A 16,448-nucleotide genomic window follows, 5' to 3' on the forward strand; every position below is an offset into this window, starting at 1 on the left:
CAAATCCCAAAACAGTGTCATTGGGGCTACTGCCACTGTGTACTCTAAGAACCCCATAGACGATACAATTTTCTTTCTTTCCACCATGGGTGGAAGGAAAGAAAAATTGCTTGAATCCCTCCTGCAGCACTATTGTGGGAACCTTTCTGGCTGACAGAACACAATGCTCACTGCTGGTGGTTATAGCTGCCAGGAGTAAAACAGAAGTCAAACAATGGATCGACTTCAATACAACCAGCCTGCCCATAAATAGTCCGAATATTGGCCAGTCCCTGCTGAACCGGCCGAGATTCGATCCATCCATGGCCAGCTGTACTGCACAGTATGTAGGTAAAGGGCTCTTGAAAGATGTAGTTCTAGAAGGCATATCAATGTCATTAGGAACGGATCTCCCAGCAGCAGTTGCTGGAAGAATTGTACAAGCCTGATGATGATATCACAGGGAGCTAAGAAGGAGGGTTCTCACAATATCATTCAGGATAAAAGAAAAACATGAATGCTAGGACATGGTCTAGACTAGAGGAATAGACAGAGGTTTGGGGGTAAAAGAGTGGGTGGAAAAAGTGAAGTGTCAGGTTAAAGGTATGATCTGTGTGATTCCATGCTGTTTGCTTGGTAATGTGACAAGGCAACAAGGTAGCCCCAGAAAAGGTTATGTAAGGTTTCATACTGATGGGTGTGTAAGGCAGGTGCAGTCTGTTTTCTCCACTGTAGGTGGGGCTTGACCCGAGTGGAATCACAGTCCCGAGAAGAAGTCCAAGGGAAACATGGTTTCTCTATAGTTTCCTGGGTCAAATGTAGTAGCGTTCCGGTTGGCTGTGCTACGGCCATATGGCCCTTGAAGGCCATCTTGGGTCAGGAAGGTCTATTTAAGCCGAGTTTTGACATGTATTTTGTTAGCGGCTAGTGTAGGGACAGAGACCACATTTGTCAGAGACGGCAACTAGCTATAGGGAAAGTTTCCTGATGAGGAGGGAAAGGCTAGGGACTCACTAATCTATCAGAAGTCTCCCCTCTTGGGACCAGACCGGCTAGGCTGCACTTCATCGTCCAAACAGATGCTGTCAGTACCTCTCCTCAGCTTTCTGTGACTACGTGATATCGTTCTCCGGCTATGGTGTTTGTAACGTTGGCATTGTGCTTAATACAAGTTTCAAGTTTTGGACTTTGTGTTTTCACTGCCCCCACCACACTGTACCTCCCCAAAGGTATGGTTGTAAAATGCAGTCATTCCAACTTAAACTCAGCTGCAAGCTTTCTAATGGAAATGCCGTGTTTGACAAGAGAAGGTTGAAAAGGTGACATTCAGCATCCAAACAAAGGCAGTCAACGCAAAGCAGGTCAAATGCAGCCTCTAAACTGTCATGTGCACTGCACTATTAAAGTCAATAGCAATTTCCTGACCTGCTGCTGATGTGCATTTCAAACCGACTTCAAATGCCAGCAAAACCACACCATTGTAAATGAGCCCTAAGCATCAATAAACATTACCAAAAAACTAATCACCTTATAGCAACCATATACTACAGTAGTGGAGTTAACTGGCAAGATCATATGCAATCCCTCTAATGTGATCTTCTCTTTTAAGTATATTAGCAACTGTATGCCCACTCTGGAATAGGCAAGTTTGGGGATGTGGGGGTTGAAATGGCAAACGACAAGTGTGGTGGTCAAAGCAAATGGGTTTTAGTGGTGTGGCAAGCGTCAGTGGTGAAAGTGAGGGGCGATGGAGGTCAGGCATGGTAGTGATGGGGGGGTTGGTATGTAGGCATGGTTGTGGAGATCCAGAGTAAGCAAAGGATGAGGGTCAACAGTGTAAACACAGGGGAGAGCTCAAGCATAATGATGGTTGCTGGAAGAGGGGAGAAACTAGGGTAGGGTAGGCATGGTGGTAAGGGGTTGTCTAAGTATCCCATGAGAATATGATTGAAAGCACAAAAGGACCAGCACTGGAGCCAACATTTTTGTGAGTAACCGAGGAGGAGAAGAGAGGCTGAATGGAAGGGCCACAAACTGATACAGTGGCCCTACATCAAAACACAGAATACGTTGGTGACTGGATAATTGGGCACATGTAAGTAGGCATCTTTTATGTTCACCAAAGCCAGAAACTACCCCAGGTGAAGGGAGACAATGGCACATCTGGTTAACTCCATCCATACATTTTTGGGGCTGATTATTCAGGTTTGGGTGAACAGCCACAAATGCAGATTGTCAAACTGGGATGAGTGTCTATGTCTGTGCATCTGCTGCATCCTGATAGACAGCACCTGGCTGAAGCCAAGGAGTGAGCTTTTCTCTGGTTCAAACCCCCTCATATGCTTTTTCTCTCCCCTTATGCAGTAGCTCTGAGCTCAGTATTTGAGAGCTCAGTCCTGTGATGGTGAAGGTAAACAGTAAGGATTAGGCTTCTCTTAGCAATGTTCTAGCAATGTCCTAGGGGTTTTCCAGTCAGGTTTCAGGAGGTATATAAATGGTCTACACCAGTGGTCTCAAAACTGTGGCCCGAGGGCTGGATGCGGCCCTTTGCTAGCCTTTATTCAGCCCTTGGGGCACTATTCCTAACACTGCCACCAAAAGTGGGGCAAAATTCCCTCAGCTGGCACCAGCAATGGTACACTATTCTTCCCACTAATATCAATGATGGGGCCCTATTCCATCCACCAACATCAATGATGGGTCAATATTCCTTCCAGTGATAGCAATGATGGGGCACTACTTCTCCTCCTACTGACCACAAGCACTATGCAACTGAACACCACACCTGAAACCTTGTTTACTTTCACCAATGTTGGGCCTGAGACTTTTTCTACCCCCCCCGCTGACCACAATCCAGTCCCCCTAAAGTCTAAAGGACAGTAAACTGGCCCTTTGTTTGGAAAGTTTGGAGACCCCTGGTCTACACCAATAGCACAGGAATAAATCAAGTCAAAGCTACACAGTTTGTTTTTATCTACAGACCCCCTTACATGCATAAACATTTTTTTGGTAAAGGTGAACTATGCCTTCAAGTAAGAAAGCCCTGCGGTGCCATGGTGCAAACATCGTGGTGCAGTGGAAAAGGATCAAACACAAGATATCAAATTTGTAACTATTGTTAGGAGGCTCACACGGCAGACAATCCAGGTATGTGTGTAGCAAGGGATAGGGTGGTGGTTGTTTGTCACGTCCTCCTTGTTTTCCAATTAACTTGTTGGGCGCCAAGTCTGGGAAACACAAGAGGTCTACCCCTGGTTTCTTCTGGGCTATGCTAGGCACCTTGTACAGGGTCTCTCTCTCTCTCTCTCTCTCTCTACTGTACACACATGGGGTACATTTGCTTTAGTTCTGTTTTCAAGAAAAAGCACAAGAGGGCGCCTCTAAGTGCTGTATAAAAACACTTTTTTAAAACCAACCTTGTTGCAATCACATGGGTAGACAATTAGAGCACTTGTAGTCATACACAGGCCTCAGCATACAGATCCGGAAATCCATCAGTATTGGTGTGAAGGATGGAAACCAACAAGGGGTGAGCGAAGGACCACTGAATACCACCACTGCGGAGGATCGTTACAGACGTGGAGCCGGAAGTGGAACGGAAGCCAGAATGGAACCACCGTGGAACACACGACCGGACGTGACATCAGGAGGAGAATCCCAGGCCTGGGTAACCTAGGTGATGCATTTTGGAGCACCAATCAGCTCCTTTCTCAAACCTAATGTCAGGGCAGGAGCCGAGGAACGGACAGGCAGGCCTAACAATGTAACGCACTGGCTGACGACAACCACCACCCACAGACCGAAGTCCCTCAGGGCGCGGAGTCTAAGTCCCAGGCTGCCCTTCACCAGGGCCCCTGATGGTGGGGATGGACTTGACGCAGCCAGGAACCAGGTCGCGGCCCCCGAGACACCTCAGCTGCGGTAATGGCCGCCGCCAATGGCGTGTAGCTGGTGGAAGAAACAAAAGAGTAGTCAGACAAGCCCGGGTCAACAACAACAGGACAAAACAGTACAGGACTGTAGGTGGGGACTGTTCTGATATTTTGACAACTGGGACCTCCCCCGTTTATGCATATCGCTTACGTATGGCCTCGGTTTGGAGGTGGTAGTTATTCCGATCATTTTTGGTGATTGGGCCTGCCACCAACCACGCCCATACCGTCCTACTACCAATAAATTGGAACACTGCTCCTACAATCAATTAGGTTTGAAAAAGGAGCTGATTGGTGCTCCGAAACGCATCACCTGGGTTACCTAGGCCCGGGATCCTCCTTCTCCTGACGTCATGTCCGGCCGTGCGTTCCATGGTGGTTCTGTTCTGGCTTCCGTTCCACTTCTGACTCCACGTCTGTTACGATCCTCTGCATCGGTGATTTTCAGCTGTCCTTTGGTTTCCATCCTTCACACCGCTACTGATGGATTTCCGGATCCGTATGCTGAGGCCTGTTTATGACTACAAGCTCTCTACCTGTCTACCCAAGTGAGTGCAACAATGTTGGTTTTAATGAAGTGATTTTATACTGCACTTAGAGGCGGCCCCCTGTGCTTTTTCTTGTCATGACAGAAGAGAATTATTCCAGTCTCTGGTGGAGCTGCCAGCTCAGTGCATAGTCCTATATGGACTAAGTTTATGATTGTGGACTCTTAAATATTTATCCAATTGTCCTTAATTGTTTGATGTGGACCAGGGTTTGCGCCATAGATTTTAACAATTTAGTTCCGTTTTCACAAATGCCCTGGGACAAGGCTGAGGTTGCCATCAGGGAATACTCAACCGTAGGGAGGGCCTTTTCTCTCAGGTCCCCATGTAAATGTATACTTTCTGACTACAGCTTGCAATTAGGTGGGCCCTGCCAAACACTTACCACAGCCATGTGTCCAGTGTTTCCCACTACTGGTCAGCAGCATGGACCTCTACCGTGCACATAGCGTGGGCTCCAAACGTGCACTTGACTTTAACTCTTGAGTTTCTATGCCTTTGTACAGGATAGAGACCTCTGCAGTGCAGTCCCCTTCTGATTGCTAAGGGAGACATAATGGGGCATAGGGAGTGCTGACAACGTGGCTAGAGGAAATTCCACCTATAACAGGTACACTCTACGGACAGGCTGCTCGCTGACTGTTCCTTCATTGCTCATGGCAATCACTTTTGTAACTTGCATTAAGGAGATTCTTAGCATGTTAATTCTTCATACCCTATGTGTTAGTGACCCAGGCTGTGGACTTAGTGCAAAGTTGAGTCAGTTACTTGCATAGCAGGGCCCTCTGAATCCTATTGTATTCATTTATATTGTAATTGTACTTTCTATCCTTTTGTTGTAAAGTGCTGTGTAAACTGTAGGAGCTATATAAATCCTGTATTATAATAATAATAATTACACCCCTTTTGAGTAACTTCAGACCAGGCAAAAAGTTTAAACGCTTCACTCACCAAAGTGCCACATTACAAAGCCAACACAACAGTCCATTTTCCTAAGTCCATAGTCCCTAATCATAACCAGGCTATGTGCTGTACCAGCATACCTGCAGAGGTGAGTCCATGTAGTTGTGACATCCAACAGAAGCAAATTCCAGAAGTTCGGGGTGAACCCCAAGTCGTTAAGGTGTACAAGATAGATGAGCCATTCTTACGCCTTTCCTGGGTGGCATTGTCTTTAGGGGTTCTGTGGAGGCGGCCAGGGCCAGGGAGGTGAAATGGCCTTCCCTCACAGTAGATTTTAGAGTACAGGCCACCGGCTATCTGTGCACTCTCGGACCCGGCCCACTGTCCCAATTTATACTCACACGTGCAGTGGGTCAGTCCCAAGAATCTTGGCAAAGGACCGTGAAATCACTAACCTCTACACTCCTAGCTGGTACAGCACCTACCTAGCTAATTCTAACCTGCTTACATGTGTAAAATAATATGATGGAAATGCAATTACAATTATCTGCATTGTATGGAAATAAAGCCATATGATCTGAATTGTCCAACAGGGAGGAAGGATAGGGGTCAACCTCCAAGTTGATCTCCATGTCCTGTATAATCACATTGCAAGACTGTTTCTTGTTGGTCTATGGAAATCCAGGAGATTCTGCACATTCTTCCTGTGACCTTCCCTCCCCTTTTTGCCTATACAGGGGGAAAAGACAAGAGCGTGGCTACTGACTGGACATAACATAGGTGAGCACTGAAGAAAAAAATCTTGCAGCTGCTGGTCATGTCAGGGAGCCAGATGCATCACACTGGTTGTAAGAAATGAAACGGTATACCAAGTAATGCACAGTAAGGACCCATGTCTAGAAAAAGCTTGATACAGTAACTGTTTCCCAGAATGCCCTGGTATAGAGCAGTACTCTGTCAAGTAAGTGGGTATGTGAGAAGAATACCAGCATTGGACTTGATTTGGTGGCCCACACAAAAGCCCTCGGTATTCCATGTCCACCACTCTCATCTGAGCAGGACTGATTTTAGCCCTGCATTGAATATTATTACAGGTATTTATATAGCACCGAAAATGTACGTAGCGTTGTACACAGATTTTACATTTACATCACTCCCAATCTTTTAGGAGCTTGCAATATTCCTACCTTAGATTCCTACCTTACATGAATACATACACATTTTACATCCAATTAAAAAAAAAAAGCCAATTAACCTACAAATTGGTTTTTGGAGTGTGGGAGGAAACACACATGGCACAGGGAAAATATGCAAATTCCATGCAGGAAGTGTCCTGGTTGTATGCGACCCAAGGATCACCCAGCTCCTTACCAGGATTAAAACCGGAAGTTGGAAATGGCACACATGTTTGAGATTCATTTCCATTATGGTATGGACAGGGCTGCTGTTAGAAACCACAGGGTTCCATACAGCCAATCTGACACCCCCCCTCCAAAAAAACACAGTTTACTATGCTTCAGCCATGAACAAACACAGTTAGTGATCAGTAACGATCACTCATTGTGTTCATTCAAGAAAGGAGGGAGCTGGTAAATGTGACGTATTTACTGGACCCTTTCCCCACTCTCCATCCTGAAGGATTCTGTTGTGGAGAGGAGAGGTAAGGAGAGGATGGAAGCTGGCAGCACTGTGGGGTGTGGGCACATAGAGGGGCCTGGCCACAATGGGGAAACATATGGTGCACGCGGAGGGTGATGAGTGCGGTGGGGTGGGGGGGATAATTACTGGAACCAATCCCCTCTATGGCTCTCTCTGCAGCAGCTGAAAGCCAGCAGGAGGGATGGGCGAAGAAGCCAGCTTTCAGCTGCTGCAGAGAGAGCCATACAGGGGATCAGTTCCAGTAATATTTTATTTCTAAGCTTTCCTGTAGGTAGAAGTCACCAAGCAGTGTTTACACCACATTAATTGGAATGTAGTGCTCCAGGACGCATTACAAACAGAAATCTATTGATAACAGATTTAACATCATCTCACCAAAGTAAGTGTCAAATCCTCTTCGGGTTGGCAGACAGTCTTTCTTATACATGCCGAGGTGCCATTTTCCCACCATATGTGTGACATAGCCAGCGTCTTTCAGCAACTCGGGTAGAAGCTTCTCATCTAGAGGATAGCAATGGGGCTGACAGGGCCATATGATCTCATGCTGCAATCCTGTATGAATCTATGCATCAGAAAAACAGCAAATAAGAACAAGATCAATGTATAATGATTTAGTGATTAGCTTAAAGGAGAACTCTTAATACATTTTTTTTCAGTGCCCAATGTTCCTATGTCCTTTCTGAACATAACTACGAGGGTGCCCTTCCTCTCTGGCTGCAGCCGTTCAACAATGTAATTAGCAAAGAGAGGGCTGCTTGGTAACCGGTGCCTGTTTTGGCTCCAAGCACTTGCCCTAGACAAGCAGCAGTAATAGGAATAGGAGGCTAACACATCCCTTCTACCTCTGCATTCCTCTTGCTCCTCTTGGGCAAGTGCTTGGAGCCAAGACAAGGAGCATTGTTGGACAACGGCGTTGTCTGACCGTGTAGCTAGGCTTACAAAGCATGAAGAAACATGGGACAAATTGCATGTACTTTGTCCCCTTTGGGACAGAACACTAAAAAAAATATTGTTAGAGTTCTTCTTTAACATTATTACTTATTAAAAACAAAATAACATACTAAATGTCAAATTAATTTGGAATTTTACTGTAAATACCTAATCCTGTACCTTCTTCCAGGACTCTGCATATAACCTGGAGATAGAGAAGTATGGAAAACCGGGTCTGTTAGTACAATCCGTATCTTCAAGTAATTCTGCGACATTGGCCAGCACATCTCTTAAAATTTTTTTTTTTTTTTTCCAAAAAAACGTTTTATTGAAGTATGAAAGGTAAACAAATGATAGACAGATACGGATCGCAGTCCGTGCAAAGTTTCTAGTACGTTCTCCCGTAACGCAGACGGGATCAAGACAATATATTAATTTGTATAACATCAGAGGACGGAGTTCCACAGTAAAGCAAAAGTGATAGACGTAACCATAGCAATACTGACAGTAGCATGTACTTTCGATAATTATGGTATACACTAGGCTCTATGTAAGGAAAGTATACATAAGCGGATTCTGAAGTGGTCGTCAAAAGTATCCTCTCAAGGCATCTATGACATATATTTCCATCTCAAAAAAAAAATGTGGGTTACTGTTGTAGAATATTGTTACATCTGTATAGCTATGGGTGTTCCGTACCGAATGAGAATAATAGCTAATTAGACTATGAGAAAAGAGGGTGTAAATGAGAGAAAGAAAAGAAAAGAAAGAGAGGAGCGTGGGGATGGAGGAAGAATATGAGATGAGATATCAAAATGAGGTGGGAGGAGACGCACATGACAAATAGAAGGGGGGAATGGGGAGAGAGAGATGGAGAGAAAAAAAAAAAAAAAAAAAAAAAAAAGAGAGGGGGGGGGGGGGAAGTGGTTGGATGATCAGGTTCATATTTAAATAAGCATAACCAAACCAGTTACATCTATTCGTAACAGCCTGGCAGTATCTAATTCATCTTTTTAATTAGCGATACAATTCAGTGAATGACCGTTAATGGAGTTATTGCCGAGGTGAAAGTTCTAGAGGCCTTCGGTGTCTCCAAATCTTTCTCGTTCAATCCCTCAGCAAGCCAAGGTAAGTATCAGTAGTTTGGAAGTGGGTCCAACAAGCCCAAGTCCTCCTGAATCGCTCGGGGTGATCTTTTGCCACTGAGATCAGTTCCTCCATTTCAGCAATCCTCTGGATCCTAAGAATCCACTCTCGTACGGTGGGAATATAGGCTGATCGCCAATGAACAGGGATACACTGCTTTGCCGCATTTAACATGTGTAATGCAAGGGACTTACGGTAAATCCTCACCGGAAGGGAGGAGTGATGGAGTAGACATTGTGCTGGTGTAAAGTCTAGGGTGTAAGTGGTTACTTGTCTAATGATGTCCAAAATTTGTCTCCAGAAGGGCTGCAACAGCGGGCATTCCCACCATATATGGAGAAGAGTACCATTTGCCTGGGAGCATCGCCAGCATAAATCTGGCACTTTAGGATCAAATTTATGAATCACAGATGGAACTCTATACCATCTGGAAAAAACTTTGTAGTTGCTTTCTTGTGTAGAAACACATATGGAACCTTTATGCATGTGATCGTAAATGTGGTTCCATTCCTCAGGTGAGATTGAAATTTCTAGATCATGCTGCCAGGCTGCACAGGCCTTCAGTGAGTGAGATGTATTGGAACTTTCCAATAGGGAATATAATTTGGATATTACATGCCTCTGTGGGAGATCTGTAAAGCAGAGTTTTTCGAAAGCAGTAAGCGGTCTTGAATAATCCTTTAGATGTGGGGAGTTACGTAGAAAATGGTGGATTTGTCTATACATCCAAGGCGTTAAGGTAAGGGCTGGCCACGCCTTTGTAATGTCTTCTCTAGATCGGAGCTTAGAATCTTTGAGAAAGTGACGTACTGTTAGGTTATCTTCCCGTCTATACCCAGCGAGAAAGGTCGTAGACATCCCTGGAATAAAGTCCGGGTTCAATTTGATCGGAGTGAAAGGGCTCGGAGAGGAAGAAAGTACTTTTTCCTGAAACACTTGCGCGCTACATCGTAAAGTGGGACCTATAAGTGGGTGCATCCGAAATTCAGAAGGGACATGGGCGGTTTTCAGCCATGGGGAGGTGGAAAGTGGTATCTTCGAAAAATCAGCCTCCAAACCGACCCAGATCTTATGAATGTGATTCGTGGTCCAGTCTACTAATCTGGCTAGGTGGCAAGACCTGTAGTAACGAGAAATATCCGGTAATCCAATACCTCCATTCTTCTTGGACATAGTGAGTTGGGTGAAGCTGATTCTTGGGCGTTTATTATACCAAAGAAAGGAGGAGCAGAGCGTTTTATATGATTGAAAGAATGAATTTGGTAATTGAATTGGTATTGTTTGTAGTAAATATAATATTCTGGGGAGCACGTTCATCTTAAGTATGGCTGCTCTACCAAACCAAGAGAACCAAGGTTTATTCCACATCTGAAGGTCTTTGGAAATGTTACGTAAGAGGGGTAGAAAATTTGTTGCATATAGTTCGGTAAGATGGGATGGTAGTTGGATACCTAAATACGTGATAGTTTCTCGTTGCCAGGTAAAGGGAAAATTTGATGTCGCTTGTTTAACCACCTCCGGTTTTAATGATACATTAAGCGCTTGGGATTTAGAAAAGTTAATTTTGAAGTTAGCCAAATACTGAAATAATTTGAAATCCTGTAACAAATTAGGTATCGTGATATGAGGATCTGTCAGGAAAAGCAGTATGTCGTCAGCAAAGGCTGCCACTTTATGCGTTTTGCCATTGATCAAAATCCCTTTAATGTTGGCATTATCTTTGATGCAATTCAATAAGGGTTCCAGTGTAAGAATGAATAGGAGAGGTGACAGAGGGCATCCCTGTCTGGTCCCGTTGCTAATCAGAAAAGAGTCTGATAGGTGTCCGTTCACTCTCACTCGCGCTGTGGGGGCTTTATATAGAGACATAATATAGGTCAAAAAGCGCAAAGGCAGTCCAATGCCAATCAAAACTGCCTCTAGGTAATCCCAAGCTAGTCTGTCAAACGCCTTCTCGGCATCTAAAGAGAGAAAGAATCCGGACTGTTGATTTTGGGTTAACCAATGATGTATATTTATGGCCCTTATTGTGTTATCTCTGGCTTCTCTTCCCGGAACAAAACCCACCTGATCCGGAGATATGATGGATTCTATAACATGTAGTAGACGATTAGCCAGAATCTTGGCAAAGATCTTCAGATCAACATTCAATAGGGAAATTGGTCGGTAGTTCGCTGGGGACGTTGGATCCTTATTCTCTTTGGGTATAACCGTAATGTGAGCCTCGGAAAGATTGCGCATGGACTGCCCCGGAGTGTTTAATGAATTGAAAGCCTGGAGAAATGGGAGTGCTAATACGTCAAGAAAAGATTTGTAATAAGAATTAGTAAAACCGTCAGGTCCTGGACTTTTACCAGGTTTCAACTGCGTAATAGCTTGTTGTAGTTCCGCTAACGTCAGAGCACTCTCTAAATCTTTTGCTTGCGATCTAGAGATCTGTTTAGGAAGATATTGTGTGAGGAATGACTGTATAATGACCTCACGTGGCCTAGTATCAGCTGCTGATTTGGACGGTAGGGATAAATTATATAAATTAAAGTAATACTCCTCAAATTCCGCTGCAATATCCGACGGCGTTTTCAGTGTGCGTCCATTTTTGGAATGGAGCTGATATACGTGCCGAGCAGCCTTTTTGGATTGTAAAGCCCGAGCAAGAAATTTGCCACTCTTATTTCCATGTTCGTAGAAAAGTTTTTGTTGAAGAATAAAATTACGTTTAGATTTCTTTTCCACTACCTCGCTGAGTTGTTTACGTGCTTGCTCCAGTTCAGTAAAAGATCTTAATGCCATAGATCGTTTATGGGAGCACTCAAGTGTGCGGACTTTGTGCAATAATGCGTTGAATGATGCTTGCGCCATACGTTTCCGTTTAGACGAGATAGATATTAGAATTCCACGTATCACACATTTGTGCGCTTCCCACCGTACGAGAGGGGATGTTTCCGAGGATGCATTTTCTTGAAAGTAGTTCGTCAAAGAACTACGGATCTGAAGAATAACTGATGCGTCCGTTAGGAGAAATGGGTCCAGTCGCCATATTTTGGAAGTACTTGGTGTATCCAGGAATTGCAAAGAGATCATAATCGGGTGATGGTCTGAAAGGATCTTCGGTTCGATCGAGGCTGACTTCAAGGCGTATAAATCTTGTTGCGAAAGAAAGAAATAATCAATTCTTGAATGGCGTTTGTGAGGCGCAGAGTAAAAGGTGTAATCTTTGTCCGAGGGGTGCAAAGTACGCCATGCATCATGTAGGAGAAGGTCTTTCAATTCAATTTTAATTTGCTTAAGTGCTTGAAACGGGATGGATGAGACCCCCGAAGATGTATCTTCCAATGGGTTCAATGCTACATTAAAGTCGCCGCCTAGAATCACAATACCCGATTGAAATGTAGCAAGTAACTTAGCTATGTTACGAAAAAATCCTACTTGTGCTGTATTGGGACTATAAATGTTGACTAAGGTAAGTGGTTTATTAAAGAGGGTGCCTTTAAGAAAAAGGAATCTTCCCTCAGGATCCTCGAGCGATTCAGAAAGTTCAAACGGAAGAGTTTTGGAAAGTAAAATGGATACCCCCTTGGCTTTCACCTCCGTATTAACCGAATGGTATGCCGTGGGATAATGAACATTGGAGAATCTAGGGACTTGGTCTGCTCGGAAATGAGTTTCTTGGATAAAGAGCACATCTGCACGAAGGCTTTTCATGTAGGTAAGAAGTTGCGAACGTTTTTCAGGTACGTTTAGGCCCCTCGCGTTAAGAGAGGCCACGGAAAGTGTGCGAATTGACCGATTCGATGTGTGGTTGTTCGTCATTGTGTAATCTACCCAAAAGGGTTGCTTAAGGGCAATATGTGTACCAGAAAAGTATCACGCGGGTAGGGAGAGAAAAAAAAAAAAAAAAAAAAAAAAAAAAAAAAGGGGGGGGGGGTAGAGGGGGGCAGGGGTGATGAAAAGGGGAGTAAAGAATAGTATAAAGACTGTAAAGAGACTAGTATGAATTAACAGAAAAGTTAAAATAGAGACGGAATCATAAAGGAAAGATTCAAGAAATTTGAAGAAGAAGAAAGGAAGTGTTAGGTGTATGCCCCATAAACCCAAATGTATGTATGAGGCTATTTCCCTTCCACTTCCTTTAAAGATTATATTCCAGAGGTAGAATAGACCAGCTACTCTATCTCATAGTACAGCTCCCAAGAATTGGTTATTTGCAAAATGTTATCTGGGAGTCTGAAATTAGAGTCGGAGGGTATTCAAACCCAGAGACGGCCGATTTGATAAAATACAGAATAATCTGAAAGAGGCCTAACTCTCCTGAGTAAAAGGTGTAGAGGGGAAGTAATCTAACATGAGGTGTCCTTGACACATAAACGTAGGTGGGAAATGGCTCATTGAAGACGAGAAATAAATAATGTGTAGCAGGGGGTGGATAAAGGCTAGAGTATCTAATGCCAAAGCATATAGAGCAAAATGGTGTATGTATCCACGTGGACCGTATCAAAGCTCAAGAACAGTGAAGCGTAACTATATGAGTGGAATTGAATGTGTATCAGAGAAAGAGAAAAAAAAAAAAAAAAAAAAAAAAAAAAAAAAACCCCCATAAGTTATGAGAGTATTACATGTGAATGTGGACAGATACTGAGAAAGTACAAGTCACTTGCGCATAGCTTAAATTAACTGTAAATACGTTTTGTTATCACAGGTAAAACATAATGCAATCTATAATCTGTCTTTTCCGTAAAGATGTTGTAAACCAAGCTAAATAAACAACCAAGTCAACTAACGAGAGATTTCCATACGCCATCTCAATTGCGAATAAAGATATCTACTTCACATGAAACATTACATGATAGTAGCAACAATATCACTTATGAGTAAACTGGCGTGTAGGCCTCAGATCAAACCTCTACTTAAACCGTATTCTAGAGACAATAGAAATATGAGACCCAACGCGGGGATGTAATATATCGCTGAACACCCCGTTGCTTACCGAACAGATACAGGATGGTGGGGGGGATGTGTCCAAGAATCCGTGGCCCAAAATGATCCCGTTACTGATCAGAGCAGCTAAATTTTTGGGGCCAAACTAGACCCGACCACGGAATAGACTGTTAACGTAAATATCAAATATGACGGTCCCAACTCCCATAGCTGAGATAGCACCCTAATCATATCTAAGTAGAAGGTATGTAATAAGCCAGGGCCCAAATTGCATAGTGAGGCATTTCCCATTGCTATGCAGTACGCAAACCATTTAAGGAGAGCGATGGGGACGTGCGAGAATACTATTAAAATATTGTTTACAATGATCAAACCAAAAGATAAGGGTCAGAGATATTTATGTATAACGGTACATGAAGGTGGTCCGGAGTCCCAGGAATCCAGATTACAGCATCATGTCTTAGTATACAGTAGGAGCGAAATACGCCTCTCCGTGCAATAATAAGCCCTATGGGCTGCTATCCTCTGTCAAAACAGTAACTATATGTGTAGAGGCTAGGCCCAAGGCGAATCAGAGTTTATAGAGAGATAGACATGACATATAACTTTCAAAGACCATAATAGTAAGATTCAAATAGTAGGATCATAAAGACTCCCCAACCACCTGTAACACGTTCTCAATATAGTGGGATCCAGAGAGGCAGGCCGCAGCCCAAACAAGGGCTTAGCCCGCATCTCTGGATCCCAACCGCGTTTTCGCTCCTATATCCGACAGGGTTCATCATGTATTATGTTGGGCCTTTACTTACCACGCTAGTAAATTGTAGCACTGGTAAGGATATTCACAAGAATATCAGTAGGGTTGTCCTGACCTAGCTCATCAATACCACAACCGAGGGTACAACAACAATTATATGCCAGCAAGACAAATATATATCACTGAGAAATAATATACGTAAAAGTTTTAACAACGTGATACGATACACATACCCTCAAGTCCAGACTTCAGGTATACCAGAGAAGTTAGATATGACATATAACGGAACCTAGAATACAAAGAGAAGCGCATACTCGATCCACTAGAGGAGTAGTCTCGAAGTGCGGGGTTGCTTATACCCCTTCGCCTTAGTAGGTGGTAACGGGGAGAAGTTATTCATGGCGCGCCTTGCGGTGTGCAGGTGATGCTGGTAGACTGTCTCCAGTAATAAGCCTCCTACGAACCGGGGAAGTTGAGGCTTGATGTGTTAACTTGCGTCGTCTGTCTCCGCTCGAGGGGCCAGTAGATTGTGCTTCCATAGGGCCTTCATCTGGCTGCGATTGTAAAAAAGGTTCAGTGGACCAATTTGGAATGTCAGGTAATGGGATACTCAAGATTTCACAGAATGGTGCAAGATCCTCCGGAAACCTCATGAGAGCTGATCTCCCCAAATGTGTTGCAGAGAGACCAAACGGGAACTTCCAACGGTAGGCGATACCTTTAGAGCGAAGTAGATCTAGTAAAGGGCGTAGGTCTTTCCTGCGTTGTAGGGTAAGATGGGAAAGATCTTGGAATAGTTTAATTTCGGAATCCTGGTATAACAAGCGTTGTTTATCTCGAGCTCTGCGTAATATGTCCTCTTTAAGTCGGAAGTCGACTAGACAGCAAACTATATCTCTCGGTGGGTCAGAATCTCTGCCTTTAGGACGCAAAGCCCTGTGGAGGCGTTCAAACTCAATTGGAGATTCATGTGGTCTTTCTAAAAGATCATTAAAGATGGAGAGAAGAGTTTGGGCAAGGTGGCTAGGCTCAATTGCTTCTGGTACACCGCGCACCCTTAAATTGTGTCTTCTTCCCCTATTATCCAAATCTTCGATGTGACGATCGAGTTCTCTTAGGTGCATGGTGTGTGTGTCAACCTGCTTACGCATATCATGGATAGCAAGGCCTTGCATATTAACTTTATCTTCTACCATGTCCAGCCTATAGGCTACTGCCTGTAAGTCAATGTGTAGCTCAGCTATTGCCGAGGAAAGAGACTCTTTGATATCCGACGCAACCGCTTTCAAGTCTCCTATGGTGAGGTGAGCAGGTTCAGAACGACCCGCTGCGGCAGCCGCCGCCATGCTCAAAGGCTGAGAAGAGAACTCCTTTGCAGGCGAATGCAATGGGGATGCAAGGGCGGATGAATCCGCGTGATCCGGAGTGTGAGATCGAAATAATTCCGGAATGCTGCGATTAGCCGGACCACCTGTACGGCGAGGGGATCTGGAGCGAGGAGTGACAGCCTTCTTATCTGCTTTCCCCATGTCGGCAGCGACTCTTGATTCTGATTGCGTAGCCCCACCTACGTGTGTCAAGGCTCAAGGAATTATATTACCATTTTCTCTGGGGTCAGACTGTGTCCCCCAAAACTAGAAAGTGAAAATAGGGATAGAT

General features: G+C 44.2%; 1 protein-coding gene across 1 annotated transcript in view; it reads right to left on the reverse strand.

Annotated features, from left to right (window-relative positions):
- Positions 1 to 16,448, reverse strand: part of ARSB (arylsulfatase B) — a 56,583-nt gene that overhangs the window by 28,179 nt on the left and 11,956 nt on the right. The window contains exon 2 of the mRNA XM_089658362.1: positions 7,397 to 7,583. Within this exon, the coding sequence (XP_089514488.1) occupies positions 7,397 to 7,583 (187 nt within the window). The remainder of the gene's footprint in view (positions 1 to 7,396; positions 7,584 to 16,448) is intronic.

This window comes from Staurois parvus, unplaced genomic scaffold (assembly GCF_062004578.1).
Source record: "Staurois parvus isolate SC_StPar_1 unplaced genomic scaffold, SC_StPar_1.0 ptg001065l, whole genome shotgun sequence".
In the NCBI taxonomy this organism is placed as follows: domain Eukaryota; kingdom Metazoa; phylum Chordata; class Amphibia; order Anura; family Ranidae; genus Staurois; species Staurois parvus.